We start from the raw sequence: 18,947 nt of genomic DNA, 5'->3' as shown, positions 1-18,947 counted from the left end.
GTGATCATGATGAACTACAAGCATAGCATCTTGTCTGTCTCCATTCCCTTGAGCTTCCTATCAAAGCTTCAAAGGTTTTATTTTATTTACTGGAAATAGGCATCTGAGAAGTGTTCTCCTAGCCCCAGGGCTAAAATCAGTTTAAAATCAGTGTAAAATCAGGAATAGGAGTGGCACTGGCTGATAACGTGTTGTCTTTCTAAGTTGAGCATGTTTACTTATGTATTTATATTATTTTACTCCATTTTTGCAGTCTATGAGAGAGGGTGTCACTATGGGCAATAGGAAGCAGCTTACCATATAAGATTCTTCTCAATGTGTGATTCCTAATGAGCGGGGCTCAGATTCGCACTGTGCAATAGTTAATTTGCATCCAGAATGAAAGCACAAAGCTCGATTACATATGCACTCCAACAATCGCTAGCTCTTCTTCATGCAATGTTAAAAATATACAAATGTTAATGTCTGTTTTTTTGTTGCCACAGGTTCTGCCTGGCATACTGCAGAAGCATTGCTGTATTTTACCTGACCGGAACACAGGTAAACTTCTTTCTTAATGACTTAGTGTTGGATTATGGTTTGGAGAAATACAAACACACATTGGACAATGTGGAGAAGTCTTTTGCTACATACAGTCACCAAAATCGACTCTAGGGAGTGATGGCTTGGATTCTTTGTTTAAATGATCTGGCTTCATTTGAAAATTTTGTTTTCTGTTAGCTTTCTGGAGCTATTGCTTTTTTAGAGATTGCTATCAGGTCTCACTTGCAAAGGTATTGTGTGAATTTCTGAGTTGTCTGTTATTAATTACAAAGTTACCATTCTGTTGAGATAAGAGGTTTAATACTGGAATCTGAAATCTGGTTCTCTTGATTCACAAAGGTGTTAAGCAGTAAGTTCTATGTGTAGCAGGGTTAGAATATAAGACAACGCAAGCACACTTGGGTATGAAAACAGATGTCACTTCTATTGCTTCTATGTGACTGGTATTTTTATGCTTACCTACTGTATAGTTGGGAGTTGCCAGCAGGTGCAAAGTAAATAATTGTTGTGTTCCACTTTCTTTGTTTCCTCCATTTATGGTGTTTAAATCCTTGGCAGACAACAGGAGAAGAAAAGTTCAGAGTAGACAAGAGGAATGACTGAATTTCTAGCAGATTTCAGATGCAGTTTCTGGATCCTAGCACAAAAAAATGGTTAAATCGAAGTGAAGAGATGGCCATTGTGTCATCTGCAAGCTTGCTCTCCAGGATTTTGTGGTAGTAGGCTTTGTCAGTCTGTGTTCAGCGAGAAGAGCTGCGCTCCCCAGGAGCCCTTATGGATGGAGCTGTGGCTTTTCACTCTGCAGGGACACTCATTCTCTGCAGCTCTGAAAGGAAATGCAGTTTGAATCCCACACCATTCAATTTTTTTTTTGTGTAGCCCACAGTAAATAAGTAAAGTTGTCTGTCCTTTCTTTGCTTATTCCTATCCCCATCTTCAACATGTCTATACTTGATGGAGGAAGCAGTAGCTTGCAACCACTTCATACTAGTGTGTTTACATTGCTGGGAAGCTGAATTTGGTTGATGAAGTTGATTAAACACAGATGAACCATTTTCTTGTTTGATTATGTTGGAATCCGTAAATGCACATTAAGAAGGCAATCATTAAATTTGTGTAAATTTGGAGTGTACTGTTTGAATTCAGACATTTACATCATATATAATCCTGTACAACTCTGTTCTCATTAATTGAGGCAGGAGAAATGGCCTAATTGCAAGCTTTGGGTCTCTGTCTGTGTTCAGTTGCTAGTGTTTGGAAGAAGTTAGAAGTGTGCAGACTTGGGTGTTGTGCCTAATCAAATAAAGAAAGAGTGAAAAATGCGAAGTGGAAGATGACAGTCGGAGAGGAAGATTAAAGTGAGACCTCTAAAACCTCTGGGGAGCTACTCTTTTGTTGTGGGAAATGGGATGGCTAAAAGGCAGAGGCATTAGTAGTTTTTCCACTTATTCACATCCACTCAATAGTTAAGAGGGCAGCTTAGGAATCTTAGGCTAGGATTTGAAGAGCTCTTTCCCAGTCTCAGCACAGAAGCTACTGGGGAGTTACACTACAGAGAAGGTAGAGAGCCCTTGGGAATGATGAAGCCAGTGGTAAAGGATCACTTGCACTCACCTAACTGCTCTTCCCAGTTTACCCAGCCTTGAGTCTTGTGAATACCTAGTCTTTGAATTAGAAGTCTTGAATAACTCAAACCTTGGGAAATTTCATGCCTCGGTGACTTTTCCTGCACTGCTGAAGTGCCAACACTTATTCTCTCAGAGTCAGTACTCCGTATTTGTAAACTGGAGACCGGAGCTGTACACATAAAGAAAGTACATGGGAACATGGATCACGTTCCCCTTGTGAATGTGTGTTAATACATCTATTGCAAACTTTTATTTTTGGTTCTAACAACTTTGCTATGAAAACATTTGTTGCAGAACCTTCCAAAAAGGAAGATATAAAACTAATTCAGCTGCTATGTAGCAATACTGTTTTGGAAGAAGACATGATATTTAGCAAGTTTAGGTGTTTCAAACATGGAAGAGGGTTTAGCCTTACAAACAGGTAAAGTAGCTACAAAATCTCTGAGTTAGATTGCTTGCATTAAGGTTTTCTAATAGATAATGATGTTTAATTTCTGAAGTGTTAACTTATATGTGGCTTTCTTTTAATCATATTTTCATTACTAAATTAAAAATTTATATAGCGTGCATTGGCATAATGTATGTTTATTGTCACATTAACTGGAATCCAGAGCTTGTATTTGCCACATTCTCCATGCCGAAGAGGCAAAAGATCCTAGATCAGACAGCTTCATTCTTTACATCTTTCTTGATTGCTGAAGACTATACTGATGCGACGTCTTGGTTTCCTTCCATCTCCCATAAGTTAACGAGCCAGCAACAACTGGGGTACATTAGCAGGTATAAAGTTATTTGGAAGAAAGCAGTTATGTGCTCTGTACAGGTGTTACTAACAAGATCATAAGGAAAAATAGTGTGAAGATACTAATGACTGGGCGGAGATCAGCTTCCTCATTTCCTTGAATTATATCCCTCTCTATTTTAAGCTCCAGCTGGGAAAGATAAGCCACCCTTTCTGATGTATGGCCACCAGCCTTTGAGCATGTATGCAGCCAGATATAATTCCCTTTATAAATATTTCCATCCCCTGCCTACTGGAACTCTTCAGCCAAGTCAGAGATCTCTCTTGTAACTGCATGATCATTTCTATAAATCTGAAACAGATGCCAAGGATGCCCTTCCCCTTCTTCCTCCTCCCTTAGTAAGGTTTGCAGTTGTAGTGATGACTTTGAGAGCTGTTCAGACAGTGTGAAGGTTACACATCCTGAAATAACAGTAGAGGGGTAGCCTTTAAGTACAAAATGTCTTGGCATTCCAAAACAAACAAATCAACAAAAACAATCAAACAAATATAAAAAATGAGGGATAGAACTTCTATGAAATGGAGAATTTAGTCAGTATTTGCTGATGTGGATTTTTAAATTAAATTTGTGCTTTTTAGTTTTACTTTTTATTTCTAGTCCTTCTTGAAGTAGAGTTCTTTGGACAATACACGTGGGCTGTTTAGCTATAGATGCTTTCACACAAAGAAAAAGTGGAAATGAGCGTGAAAGCTTTTGCTTTTGTGTATGCTGTGTTTAAGCAGACTCAGACTAGATCAGTGAGTTTGGAGTTTGATTTCTCCTTGTGCCAGGGCTGCCAGCATCGTGATCTAGCACTGTAAATGATCTTGAGGTGAGTACAAGTATAGATGGTATAGAATAACAGGTGAGCAATCAGTGGGACTCATTAACAGAACTGCTCTGTGCAATTTTTGCCATTGCTGCAGCTGCTAAGTGGACATTCTTGTTCTGCAGAGATGCTGATGGGTGTGTGCATTGTCTGCCACAGTTATGCTTTTGATACACAATTATTAGTTTCCTATGATGAAAGAAAATTGCACAAGAAGCTTCTGTACTATTCTTTTCCATCAGAGCTGTGAGTTTAATATATTGTGGACTCTAAATTTGGGCTTGGTTTTGCAGTGAAGATCCCAGAGAAAGCAACGAATCAATAGTCGCTAACAGCTTCTGGCGTTGATTTGTTCTCTGATGCTTTAAGCTTGCATTTCCTCTCTGATGGTGAAGGATAACATAGGCACAATAAAGCAGATCCACACACCTATCAGGCTGACTTGATTCTGATAAATAGCTCTGTTAAGCTTTAAATAACACTCTTAAATTAAAAAAAAAAAAAAAGAGATTTATACTGTCTCAAGTTTCTTCATCATCCATTTTCAGGTCAGCTCTAGTGTGCTGATATTGAACTTGCACAAGACATTACATCCTTTATTATAATCATTTTGTTTTGTCCATTGCATTGGCTGAAATTACGTTGACACGAAGTGGGACCACTGTTCTGTTCTCTGCAAGGAATGAATAATATCTGTTTGAGAAACTGGTAATTGCTTTAGATACAAAAGCAGGAGTTTAGTAATAACCAATCTGTTGTTTGGGTAAAGTATAGTGCAAGACAGTAATGTTTCATCCTTCTTTGTTTGCTTTTCTTTCTGTTTCTTGAAGAGCAAATATAGAACAGGAGAAAAATCTAAGATGGTATTAAAAAGAATTACTGCATGAAACTTTACTAAATTGCATAAGGAAGTTGATGGTTTTTTTTTTTTTTTAATTTTTCCTTAACGATGTCTACAACTGGGTTGCCTTAGTAGATTTTAAAAGGCAAGTTTTGGTGATCTATATGACTTATAACTAGCAAATGTATTACTAACTTCTAGTGTTGTTTTTTTGTTTGTTGATTTTTAATATATAAATCTAGAATGCATCTATATGGACCGGGCATTGGCCAGTTTGATTTCACAGGAGGAATTACAGAACAGTGTCTGACAGTCTGGCAGTTCTGTTACAAAAATACATTATCATTCTTGCTAATGTGTCATCTTCTACCTGAACATTTCAAAATACGTTTAATTGTGATGGATTTTTGTCTGGTGCAGTTGAGATAAAGAAGTGTTATCCCTGCCTTTTTCACAAGATGAAATCAGATTATCAACTGTTGCAGTGCGAGAATATTTGCTAGGGATATATGTAATCCTTCTTAGAAGTCCTTTGCCTAACTTGAGGTCATCCTTTTACTTTGAAAACCTGGCTATAGATTTTCAGGCAGCTCCTGCAGGTTTCACCTGCTGCCTGCTTGCTGAGTTCAACACAAGAGCTCTCATTCAGATGTTCAGCTGCAGGCTGCCTGCTGGTACTTTCCAGCCCTGTTTCCATGGAAATAGGAATTAGAGGGGTGAAATCAAGAGTAAGTATTTTCCTAATCTTCTACTTAATCCGGAATATCTCACACCTTGCCATCAAGGTTGTTTTGCTTTTAGTTGGCCAGTCATGTGATGGTAACTTTTGCAAAAGAATAAATAAATAAATTGCTGTCACTTAGAGCTGTGGTGAGCAATACCTATTACCATAATTCTGTAGAGATATATGGGATCACCAGCAAAGGATGAAGAAGGGAGAATTGAATTGGACTGCAAAGATAAACAGATGAAAGGATGTGAAGTGATATCCAGTGGCAGGGGTGATAAACTGTGACAGAAGTTCTTGTCAATTGTAGCTCATATGGTGACAATGCTGACAGTAATTAATTAGAGAATGAACCTAAGGGAGGAAAACATCCTGGCCAAAGAAGATCTAATTTAAATGCTCCACTCTGAGTGTGAAACAAGGATATCCTCAGATGTGTTCAGAACACAATTTGGAGTTCTCAAATCTCTTGAGAGATGCCTGCTTTCCAGTCTCTGTCCCCCCAGGCTACTTACTACTCAGCAGAGTCAGGGCTGCAGAACAGAAGCTGAGCAGGTGGCTGTGGTGAGGTGAGCATCCCGGTTATTGTGAGCAGCTCTTATATCCACTCTTCCGCCTTTTCCCTGTGGGCTGAACTACAGCCTCTGTTTTGCGTTGGCCATTTCTTGGGAAGGATAGGTCTGGGGTCCTTGGGCTGTGTTTCTTACTCTGCCATCAGCGGTCAGTCACGCCGTCAGAGAAGCAGGAATGGGAGGTACTTGGCCTCTGCTGTGCCAAGGGAGGATCAGCTATACACGTCTGACAGCTGTCTGTGTAGCCTGCCCAGGCTCTTTATTCAACTTCCCCGATCCTACCACTGAAAACTTTTCCTTATTCATAGCCTGAATCTTCCTTGCTGCAGCTTGAGTTATTATCTTGTTTGTATGATAGGTGCCTTCAGTTTCTCAGCTCCTTCCAGATACCCTTTCTATATCTGAAGACTGTTTATCCTGTTTTCTCTCCCTTTAGATTTTATTGTCTAGGCTAATGAATTCCACTCTTCCCCTCTTCCATATGTATTACATTACCATACATCTGAAATTGACATGTTTTGAATGTAACTTTTATTTCCTTGAGTGTTTTTATCCCTACCTGGATTTGTTTAGGAAACAGAACAGAGTGTAGCAGTTCTCTAAATGTGACATGATCACTGATTAGCTGATGTCTAATATTCGATTTTTACACTGCATAAACTTTCATGTTTCATTCTGTCTGTGTCCATTCTTCTCCCAGAAGAGCTGATTGACTTGTCTGAGCATGTTACCAGGAGGTTTGATTAAAGATACTAAACATTTTTATTGTAATATTCCTGAGCGGTTTGAGTTCCACCTGTGTCTTTCCTGATTCTTTCTTTTAAGTTCTTTACTATGAGAGTGGTGAGGTGATGGAACAGGCTGCCCAGTGAGGTTGTGGATGCCCCATCCCTGGAGGTGTCCAAGGCCATGTAGGATGGGGCCCTGGTCTAGTACTAAATGGGGAGGTTGGTGGCCCTGCCTGTGGCAGGGAGTTGGAGATTCATGATCCTTGAGGTCCCTTCCAACCCGGGCCATTTTGTGATTCTGTGATTCTCTTCCTGTCACCCAGCCCACAAGGTCAATACAAGCCAATTACCTGACCTTTGGTTCTGAGTCAGTGTTTTCTTCTAGTTTTTCTAATACCTACAGAAGATCAGCTGCACATGTGACATGGCCACAAGGAGCCAGTGTGTTTTTTCCATTTCTCTCAGTAATTCAGCGTCCAGATGACAAGCAACTGGCCAAAGCTATCAGCTCTTCAGTACAGATAATTTGCAGTGAAATCAAGAGGGAACTAGTGAGCTGTGTAAGAAATCATCTTTTAATTTTAGTTTCTGTCCTGTGGGTCAGTTTGGATTTCTTAGCATTGTTAGACGTCTAGCCAGAATACAGAATGACACACTTGTAGTCTCAAGCCAGCCAGAAGACTGCCTTGTCTTATTTGATTTGGCTCTACCTAGGACCATCTAGTTTAATCCACTAAAATCTAGTCTCTGTGCAGTGCAAAATTACAGGCAGTTTGGAGTAGAGGCGGATTTCAAAGGGGGACAGAACTATTATCTCAAGGGCAGTAGGACCTCCACCTTCAATATCTTCAGTAATTTGAATTCTTTAATATCTTCAATACTTCAATGTTTTCAGTACCTCTTGGTATAGAGCTAATTAGGATTTGTTGTTCCACATACAATAATTGATTAGGTCAGGATATTCTGGATATATGTGAGGGCAAAACTGTTTTAAGACTCCAGCTGGTGCAGACCTCTATAGCATTTTGCTAATGTAAGCAAACACGGCTTTAGCACATGGCTCCAGTTCTTCAGCCTTTGCACTGTAGCCTAGTTGGCTGGGAGCTTTTTGGATTTCAGCATTCTCCACTATGCCCAGTTCCTCCTTCCTGATGCTTTTTCCCTCTCCTGATGGGAAGTCATGGTTGTGTTTCACCCAGAACTATGTCAACTCCAAACCAAAACTGAGCAGGAGAGTTCACTGATGTTTTGCTACTGTATGAAATGTTCCAAGATCAGTAAAACCTACTTCTTCGTCAGGCGAGACTGACTAGCCCTTGTGCTCTGGGGACTAAATTTAAACCATGAACTCTTAAATCCCACTTTGACAACTCATGTTGATCTCAGCCTCATGTGCCTTGACAGGGATATGTGTAGGTGAGCAGGGGTTGAAGAAGGGACTCTAAGTCAGTAAAGCATACTTCTAGAGACAGAAATGTGAGTGGGCATATGTGTTTCCAATGTCTTTGTCTAGCATCAGAAGTGCTCTGGTGGCTGGAGGTGTGTAGGAAGGAAATTCTCTCCAGAAAACAGTATCTCTTACAAGAAAGTTTACTTGACCTTTATTTCTGAGATGTTTTGTAAAGCATTCCCAATGTGTACAGCTCAGTTACCAAAGGAAGTGATAATAAACATACATCATCAGCAGCAAAATCTGCGTGCAGCCCTGATAACCAGTCATGTTAGTAATGTGGCTAAGCATTGCTAAATGAAAGCAGTATGTGGAATGGCTGATATCTGTATGCCAGGAGTTGAGATTTTTATTTTTCAGTGCTTCCATCTATTTGTGAAATGGTTGCCCAGGCAGTATATAAATCATGTGGACTGAGGGGGTGTGTATGTGAGTGTACAATACACGGGCTTTCTCCTGCAGAGGAATAAAGTTTTGAAGTCCACTGCCAAAACGTATGACTTTGCCAACACAGTGCGCAGTGTGTGGGTAGAGGTAAAGAGCATGTAATTCAGCAGAGAAATCAAAAGACAGAATTTTTTACTCATACTGTAAGGCAAAATTTGTCTCTGAAGAAGCTAAAATGTTAGTACTGCTTTGTAGAACAACTACCAATTAATGGTGAGGAGCACAGGGAATTCATAAAGGTCTCAGAAGAATCTGGCTGTAATACCGGAGGAGTCTTGGATTCATTGCTTTCAAATATATGCAGTAGACCACACTGAGACTTCATTCCTATTAGAGGATCTGGCTTTGACTGCAAGCCAAAAGAAACCACCCCCTCACCTTTTGAAGGGCTTCAGTGCCTTCAGAGGAGTACCTATGTTACCTGTTTCAGTACTGTCTTGTCTCACTTCAGCCATGGTGAGACAGCTCTGAAAGAAGAAGAGGTCTCATGGCTGGTGTTTGTAAACCATTCAGTTGTGCAAAACATAAAAGTAATAAACCTGTTTTTATTTGCTGACAGCACCTTAACATCTTGATTATATTCCTTTTTTACCCCCTTTGAATTACCTTTGAATTCCCCCTTTGAATTGTTCAATTGTACAAGTAGATTTGGGAGTTATCCTTAAAATGCATCCTTCTGTAACCTGGGAAGTGTCCCAGTTCTGAGTTCTGAGTGGTGGATGTGTAATGGAAGCAGCATTGTAAGCGACCATCGCGCTCTTCTCCTGCAGTCACTTCAGTTCTATTGTAATCTCCATTTTTTTGTGGAAGATCTTCATGATTCTGAAGTTAAAAACATTGTTTTGTTTTTTTTTTTTTTTTGATTTCTTTTTCCAGAAGACATGAGAATAATAGATATTAACTTAGAAATTTTCTTACAAAAAAAAAAAAAAAAAAGAAAGAAAGAAATAGAGCTGCCCCCCATTCCCCCAAGATCATCAAGAAATTCATGTTTACTTTTTATGTCCTCTCTCCTACCCCCACTTTTACTAGAAGATGGGAAGAATATAGGGAATCGAGTTCTCTGAGATGCTCAGTGTTAGGTAACTTCTATTTTCACAAGATGCCTGAGTGATACTTGTGTGCTCTAAGGCATGCTGCTAGATTTGGAGCACACATTTAGGACTTGTATTTAACTCCCCAGGATTAAATAACAGGCTTAAAAAGCTGTAGCATATAAGCCTCTCCACAACATAAACATGAGAGCTGGCTTGTCTTCCAGTTAAGTGTTTTCCAGAAAAAGACACCCTGCTTGCACTGATGCACTGATGCACTTCCTCCAGATCTCTGACTTTATTAATGCAGTTTTTCCTTTCCTCCTTACTTCTTCTTGTATTATCTGATGGGGTGGGAGTACTAAAACATACATTTTGTTTTGAAAACATCTGAGCCGTTCATGCTTTCCATTTAAAGGTAAACTACAGTGATATTCGCTGTGCTTAAAAAGGTTATGCTAAGTTAGAATGGTTTTATTTGTAGTAATGCTGCATGACGTGGTTCTCCTGTCTTTTGGGATACTATAACATAATAGGCACTATAAATAACTGCTGCTAATGTCTACAATTGTGTACAACAGGCAGTAATTTAACCAGTTGTCTCCTTTCTGTCATGATAGGAAATATCAAATGTTACTGCACCGACAGTGCCTATGTTTCCTAAAGCTGTTAGTGGTGGTTATTGTAGAAGTATATCACTGGTGGCAGCGCTGCAGCCTCTGCCCTTGAGATTAAAACATGGAGAATGCTTCGACATGGTGGTTTAGGTGTCTCGATGTGACTCTGCATTGGATCGGACACCAGCCGTACCATCCTGACAATCTCTCCCAAACTGCCAGCCAAGAGGAGGAATGCTGCTGAGCGGAAAGGAAAGCAGGTGAAGAGCTCAGGAACGGGCAAAAGTATCCTGTTAAGTTTATCCTCCCTGAGGCAAAGATCACTGGGGCAGAGAAATGGCAGAGGAGGAGAAGGTGAAGGTGAAGGAAAGTGGCATTTCAGTATAGCTCTGTGAAAGTAATTCTTCAAGGCTGGGTACACATTGACACTTGTAGGTGATGTTGATTATATTTATATATATATTAGTTTGCTAGACTTCAGTAGATAACCGCTTAAATGAGGAAATTGTGAATTTGTAGTTGATGAAGGTGCTGTGAACAAGCAAAGAACAAGAGTCTCCTAGGTCTTACTTGGACATGGCTTAAAATCAAGGAAAAGCAATAGGGAAGAGGGCAGTACCGGAGAAACCATGAGAAGCGCAGCTCACAATTGTTCACAGCTGACAGCAAACCCTGGGGATGAATCATTGACAATTTTCAGTGGTATATTTAGGAAACCTAAACTTACCAAAGAATAATGATGGCATGACAAAAAGCCATGGGGGCATTTGCAGGCTGTATTACATTCTACAATGGCATCTCGAGTGTCCTTTGTAAACTGAGGGCTGATCCTCTGTACTGTGCTATTAAAACTTCCTGGGAGCCAGAAGCCTCCATACTCAACACGGGCAGAACAATGCTGGAGGCTTCAGCTGACAGAACTTCAATTCATGAACCACCTTCACAAATATATTTGGAAATTGTGAGTCACAGGAATCAGCCCACAAGGCATAAGAAATTACATCATGGTTAAACTGTAGGTGATTATAAATGTAAGGGGTAAGATATCATATAAGCTTCAGGGAAAGGAAGACATATTTGAAAATTCTTCAGTAGTGTTTGCTCCTGCGCTTGTTTGTAGGGCAGTTGGAGACAGCAGAAGGAAATTGAAAAGCTTAAAGCAGTAGAACAAGTGTGATGTGGAACGATATTAATGTATGTTAAATGATCTTTCTCTTATTGCCATCAAGACTTAGAAATCCTGTACAGTCGTAAGCTCCTCTGCATTAGGACTATTGATCCATGTTTCATACACCTGAATTTAAATCTTACTGATGCCTTCTGTGTACACTAAATATATGTTATAATGATTCTTTTAAGAAGATCATTAGAATTCATTGTCCAGTGCTGAAATTTCCTAACTCTTTCCAGTTTCTATGGAAACTGGAATAGTAAGAAGACACAATAAACAGATGCACTGCATTATAAGCCTCTACTTCTGTAGGACGTCCATTTTATTAATATGTGTCCAAATTGTTCTGGTAACAGGTATTATGGATTTGATCATACGTACAGTAATATATCTTTTTCCTTTTGACTGAAGAATTATCTTCTAGCTTTTAAGGCTTTAATTTGGTCTTTAATCATTTTCCTGAACCACTGGTGGGGTGGTATGTGCCAGTAGTTATTGCACTACTGCTCACAGTACTTAGCTCTTAAGGGAGTAGTGAGTGCTTAATAATGTTTAAAATGCTTCAGAGATGGGAAAATTTTAAAATGCAGAAGTAGACTTGTTACTAGCTAATACAGAAGATCAAAATTTCCTTTAGATGAGATTCTTTTGAACTTGCGTGTGTGGCATGGTTTTCTATGGGTCTAGCTGGAAAAGCATAGCCTGCTGCTTCTAAAGATAACCAACATGCCTTTTGTGGAATAAATTACATCTCAAAAGTGGAGTGTCATCATATGGAGCCATGGTCAGTTTCAGTCCTTGATACATTTTTTTTGTGCAGCACTGAGAGCTCTCCCTAGCAGGACTAGCAGGTTGTAGGAAGGAGCATGGAGCATATCCTCTGCCACACTGGGGACCGTGTTTCTTGCAGGTGCATCTTCTGAACCAGGGAGTTCAGGTTGAGGAGGCGAATTTTGTACTCACTGTTGATGCAGTGAACTTCCCACAAGATCACTGATCTCACCTTATGTTTTAGAAATGAGTCTTTACTCATTTCTGAATTTCTCAGCCTACTGTGAAACAAGATTTACTACTGCTGAAATAGGTAGTCAGATTTTAAAAAACTATAATAAAAGAAATCAATTGGCTTAGTGAAACATAGTAAGAGACGGGGTTAGACTGAATGGACAGTACTATATAAAAAGGAATGCTTTCTTAAATTATTTCACTTTTTGTGATTGATAAAGAGCTCAGTTTTCAAAAAAAATGTCGGGTTTTGATAAATGGAAAATGCATAAAGCAAATTGTGATAGCAAGAAATTATTTTCATTTACATGTCTTCACTAATATAGGAGGGATTTTTTTTTTTTCCTTTTACCTTTTACCAGGATCTATGCTTGCTTGAGTGGTTTACTGGAGATTAAAAAGTTGAAATTGAAATATGCTATAGACAACGTACAATGCTTAATTCATTGAAGATCTGCTGTATCAAATGTTTGCCAAAATCAATTGCTAATTTTATTTAGTGGTAGTTGCTTTTAAAAATGCGGGAGTAAAATTGACAAGGATGCTGGGGCTAAGGAATGAAAAATGTTCAGTGAATCCTTTCCAGAGGATCAAATCACATCTTGAAAACCTTGCTGTCCTTCTGGTGGTGGTGAGAAAACACCAAAAGCCCAATTTGTAAGTTTCTCTTTTTAGATACTTCAGCACTATTCTGCTTATCACTGTTGGTGCAAGGCATGAGATAACCTTTTTTGGTTTTGGATACAATCGAGTCAAGTGGTGATCTTCAAAGGCACATAATGGTTTGATGTCCAAAAAAAACAGGCTGTTGGATGCGATTATAAACAGGTATTTGTATCAGCCCTTGCAAGTGCAGGTCTTGATATTATCCGAGAGAGTACATTCAGATTTGTTCTACTACCACCACTTTGGAGAGAGTAGTGTTGAGAGGGAGCCCCCATGCTTAGACAAACTTCTTCATAACTGCTGGACTCAAGGTGCTAATAAAGGCTCATCAGTCCGCAGAGGCAGAGAAGATGGTTTAGAAGGAGATAATATTATTATTATTATTTTCCACGCGGTGTAGATTGTAAGCCTTTGATATGATTGTCTTTCCATTTCTTGCATTAACATGAACCAAAATAGATTGCATCATCCATTTCTTGGTTTTGATTCAACTTCATGTCTTTGTAATTATAGTTCAAAAAAAGATAAAACTTAAATAGATTTGGTTGCGAGTCCTCTGCATGAGATTTGTCTTCGCTGTAAAAGGCAGATTTTGTTCTTAACATGGACTTCATCAAAACCTCAACCTTATAACCACGAAGATAGAGTTCTGTTGGGAACTATTGGAAGTAATCTTAGCTGGGCTGTATTCATTGTTTTCTGCTAGAGCTAGTCTCTGACTTGTTTGCTGGTGTAATTTATGTGAGGGGAGGCTGTAGTCATCTTTCTTCTTTTGTAACTCTTATCATATAAGTCCTTGTGGAAGACATCCTATGTCACTTCATTATTTTTATTTTGTTTAGTTGTTACTCAAGAGCATCACAGATCACATATATATTCTCTGATGTTTTGTTTTTTCTTTTTCCTTAGGGCCTTTCACAGCTCAGCACAGTCAATAACTCCAGTCTTCTCCCTTGTTGGTAGTTCTTCTAATCTCTTTTTTTTTCCATCACCTTTATCACTTTATTGGATATTTTGCTGATTTCCATGTCTAATGTTTTATGGCTCCCTGTAGAACTTTTTTTCTCTAGTTTAGTGCCCTTCTTTTCTATGTTCTGATTTTATTAACAATAACAGCTTAGAGTAACTTACCTGATTTTTTTTTCTCCTTTTTTTTTTTTTTAATATATCATCTAAGAGATGCTTCCTATGTTGATACTCAGTGTATTTAAACATAAGTAATTTACTCTTTGAGTTAACATATCCATAACTATTCAACATTTGGTAATGCTGGGCTGATTTATCTGAAAATGTCTTTCAGCATATAATAATGCAAGTTATTGACAGATTATTCTCAACAATAAACTGCAGAGCATCTTTAACTCTCACTGACATCTCTGCTTGGCTTTTTATAAGACTTATGGTTTCCTGAACCTTATTGTTATTTATCTTCAATATTATTTCCTTACTATTGGATCTTTTATCCAAGAATAAGGTACAAAAGCTGCACCGTAAATATTTCTTTTTCCCATTTAAAGAATTTGATGGTAGCCAAGGCTTGCTAGAACTTAGGAGGTTTAACTTGTAGTACACATCTTCTGGTATATCTTTGTTACCCACTTCCTTCTGACAATCATGCTGCAATGTTTTTGCTCCTTAAGTTGTTCCCAAACTCCCACAAGCGGCCCCTCTTCACAAACATAAGTTCCTATGCCTTTGATTTATTTTTTTCAGAAATATTTTTCCTTTCCAAGTCTCTTGGACTGCATTTTGTAAGTTCTTAGATTATAAAGCTTGTCCAATTCAGGTTCTCTGGTATGGTTTATAGTATCTGTCTCTTTAGGAACATGTTCTCTCCTCTCACATTTGATATATTCCTTACAGGTAGGAACTATGAATTTACAGCACAATCTACCTATAAGCATAATTTAATGTGGAATTGTTGGCTAATTCCGTTGGAAAACTTAAATGATACAATGGTTTGGGTTGGAAAGGACCTTAAAGATCATCTTTTCCCAACTTCTCTACCATGAACAGGACACCTTCCACTAGATCAGGTTGCTCAATGTCCAACCAACCTGGACTGGAACACATGCAGACATGGGGCATCCACAGATTCTCTGGGCAACATTTTCCATTGCTTCACCACCCTCCTGGCAAAGACTTTCTTACAAATTTTTAATTAAATCTCTCCTCTTTTAGTTTAAAACCTTACCCCTTGACCTATCACTACAATTCCTCTCCAGCTTTCTTGAAGGCCCTTTGGCACTGGAAGGATACAGTTTAATTGAAAATATATTGGTATAAACGATATGTATATAATTTAATAGAATAATCTGAAAGATAATTTCACCTCATGGAATTTCTGGAGAATATGAAATGTGCAAGTATTCTGCTAATGGCATGTTTAATCCAGTATAAAACTGCCTATGAAACCAGCTGTCTTCTCATTTTTCCATTGTAATTGATTGGTGTCTTTTCATGGCTTTTTTTTTTTTTTTTTTTTTTTTTGGTGTGTGTGTGTGTACTTTCCATTTTAATTCATTCGATAACAGATCATATATCTTTATCTTCCCTTTGGCTCTGTTCATGCCCACCAGGCGATCACTTGATGGCTGTGTAGCCTGTGATAATTTCCACAATGTTCTAAAGCAGTATAGGTCTATGTTTGATTAGCCTTACTGCTAGATGTTGTACAAAATATTTCAAACTGAATGTATGCTTTTGCAGCTTTAAATCTACTGCTATTTATTCAGTCCATCAGAGACAGAGAATAGATGATCGTTATCTTGTTTTTTGCAATGGCATTTTATATGCCTGGAAACTTTTGCCCTTGATTTCAGATTTCTCTTTTTCAGTACAAAAAATACTGAAACAGTTTCTTGGCACTTGACTGTATTTTCTAAACCTCCTGGGAAAAGGTATATCTTTCCTTCATAAAATCTTTTTCTCAAGTGTGATATGAGTACACTGAAATGTTCTCTTTCAGTAGGAAGAAAATGTGACCAGAGTTCATGGAACACAAGACTGTCGGTGGTTAAATTTGGTTGGTTGGTTGATTTTTGCTGTTTTGTTCTTTTGCCCGAATGCAAGCTCTTTAAACCTGTATTAAACATTTGCCTCTGTTCGGGTACTAATTGAAAAGCAAATGATAAAGGAAACACAGCAGCCCAGCAGAATTAATGTTTCTTAAATTACGTGAATTGGAAACATAAAAAAGTTCTAGGTTAAAAGCTCAGTTTTAGGCATTTATATATTCGTTTATAGATTGCTTCTTAATTATTGAATATATTTTTTCCTCTCTTTCCTTCCTGAAACCCCCATCTATGGTAAAACATGCATTTCTTAAAGAATTCTTGTTTCCATATATCTCTTTATCCATAGTATTTCATTCACTCCATTTAATTAATACAGAAGTGATCTTTGCAGAAAACCAACAGAACATTCAGTATATTCTCATTAATGTCAACCTTGACATTTTTAACACAAAAGTTTAATTTGTGCAATAGCTACTGAACTGACATAGGAATGCACAGATAATACTGCATGTTCACCAGTCAGTGAGTAAATGATGTCCAAAAATCAGGAGACTGACTACAGTGACCTATTTTTGCATTTCATTTTGACATACTTTTATAATAACAACTACCATCCTTGTGGTATTCCATGTTTTCTTAATACTTAAGTATTTTTAATTGAATATGTTTACATTCAAATGACACAATAAGAAGTAAATACATAGAAGTTTAATGACCCTACTTTCTTAAGTTATAGAAAATAGGTATATTGCTGCAATTATGACTTTGAACATTAAGTATTTTATGGAAATGTATTAAAGGTCATATATATGTGTAGTAAAAGCTGCATAATTGTCTTCCATATAGTTTTTTTTCTTCTGCAGATTTCTTTACACTAAAACTGGATCAACATTTTTTTACCTTGAGTTTACCAGTTATATTTCTCAGATGGAGAAGTATGAAGAAGCTGTAGCTTCTTTGAGGTTTCTAAAGGCATTTATTTCAAATTTCTTAAAGTTCTTTTGTTTATTCCACAGTAAATTTTAGTTCCAACTCTCGGTGTGAAAGTCAAAAAATAATGATAAAATAATGATACGTTCTATCTGGATTGCCCACTGATCCTAGAATCATTAAGGTTGGAAAAGGCCTATAAGGCCATCCAGTCCAGCCATCAGCGGACCACAAATGTTTCTGGGAAAGTGATGCTTTGGAGTCTGATGAGTAAAGACAAAGAATCACATCAGCTTGGTTTGCAAATGCAAAGGTTATTTCTAAATATGGCTGTGTTGTTAAAATTATGCAGAACTGGCTTCTGAGCTTTCTGTCATCACAAGGAGGAATGTTTCCCTAGGTCTGATTCCTTCCTTGATAAGGACCTGATACAGCAACGCACTTGAAAGTGTTCAACATTCTCAGTGACCTCAAGGCCGTTAGTGAAAAATATATTCTCAGTAGAGAAAAGTCTAATGAAGGATTTCTTAAAAATTAAGAAAAAAAAAACAAATTTAGCAGAGAAATAAGTCCATTGTAGTCTTGTTATAGTCTTTGTAACAAAGATGAAGTGAGAGGGTTCCAATAAGTATTTCTGTTCTGCTTATGACTTTACAGGTTGTAGACCGTGTATTTCGCATGTCATTCAGATGTTTTGCCAGAGGTGTTTAAGAAAAAAGTATCTTTAAAATCAGCTCATTTACACCCACGTATCTGAAAAGGCTTATTTGAGAAAGTTTTCTGGTTTATTAATCCAAGGCTGGTTGTGGCTCTGCACAGCCCAGTCTGGTGGTTGGTGACCTTGCCCGCAGAAGGGGATTGAAACCAGATGATCTTTGAGGTTCTTTTCAACCCAGGCCATTCTGTGATTCTATGATAATTTTGGAATAATTCAAAGAGAACCAAGAAATCTCTATAAACAGATGGATATTAAACCGGTTATTCGCAGTAGCAATTGGGATGTCTCCAGAAATGATTTAGTTTTGTTTGTTACAAAACCTGAATTCTGTTTCATCTGTTTTTTAATGTTGTTTTGTTAGGAGTTACGCTTTTAGACTCTGCAACAGTTTTTCACATTTCTTTTAGAGTAGGACCTGTCAAAAGATATTTTTTCAAGGTTTTAGCTCATTTCAGCCAAATGTGTATAGAATGCTGTAAGCAGTTTGACTCTATGTGGATGATTTAAAAACTGTTGTTTTATTTTGACAGAATACAGACTGGGCTGGCTGCTGGTTAAGGACAGACCTCAAAAGGTTGTCCTGACTGCAGTGAAAGAGGATTGTTTTTAGAATAGCTGCACAACAAATGGCATCAGGTTTAACTTTATTAACACTAACCTGAGGGTAAAGATGAAAAAAATCTTTTAGATGGTATATCTGAAATGAACAACTGTAACACCATGAATAGCTATTAAAGTGACCAGGTATATAAATCAATCTTATTTGTGCCTAGTAAGCTGGGCACTTCCAAAAAAAAACATTGCTTTGCTTTAGAGGAACATGAAATGGTCTATTAGAACCAAGTCAGGAAGGTCATACATTCTAGTATTGACTACAGTAGTATAATTAAGTATTCTTAAATTTCAACTTTTTCTTCTCTGTGATAACAGACTCAATTGTTAACTGTTATTTTAAGATCATGTTGGGAGTTAAAGGGTGGCTTGCTGATACAGTATTTAAATAGAGGAGAAGTGAGTAGGGTGGAGGAATGATTTCATAATCACAAATGGTCACCTTGAAATTGATATTAGAACATTACAGTTTTGTTGCTTGCAAGAGATTTTGAATAAATTTATGGACCTGCAGAAATAAGAAAAAAAAAAAGACACACACACACACAAAAAAAAAACAACTGAAAACAAACAACCAAAAATTCCAGCACCTTAAGATCTGGGTAAAATACATCACAGTCTGATTTAGAG

General features: G+C 37.8%; 1 protein-coding gene across 2 annotated transcripts in view; it reads left to right on the top strand.

Annotated features, from left to right (window-relative positions):
• DLGAP2 (DLG associated protein 2) overlaps nucleotides 1-18,947 on the top strand; it is a 454,788-nt gene that overhangs the window by 79,128 nt on the left and 356,713 nt on the right. For both annotated transcript variants that reach the window (XM_085217936.1, XM_085217937.1), the window contains exon 2: nucleotides 486-540. In XM_085217936.1, the coding sequence (XP_085074062.1) occupies nucleotides 486-540 (55 nt within the window). The remainder of the gene's footprint in view (nucleotides 1-485; nucleotides 541-18,947) is intronic.

The sequence above is a fragment of the Meleagris gallopavo genome, chromosome 2, assembly GCF_905368555.1.
Source record: "Meleagris gallopavo chromosome 2, MGAL_WU_HG_1.1, whole genome shotgun sequence".
In the NCBI taxonomy this organism is placed as follows: Eukaryota; Metazoa; Chordata; class Aves; order Galliformes; family Phasianidae; genus Meleagris; species Meleagris gallopavo.
Note: the sequence above shows the minus strand (reverse complement) of the source record. Positions and strands in the feature narration are given on the sequence as shown.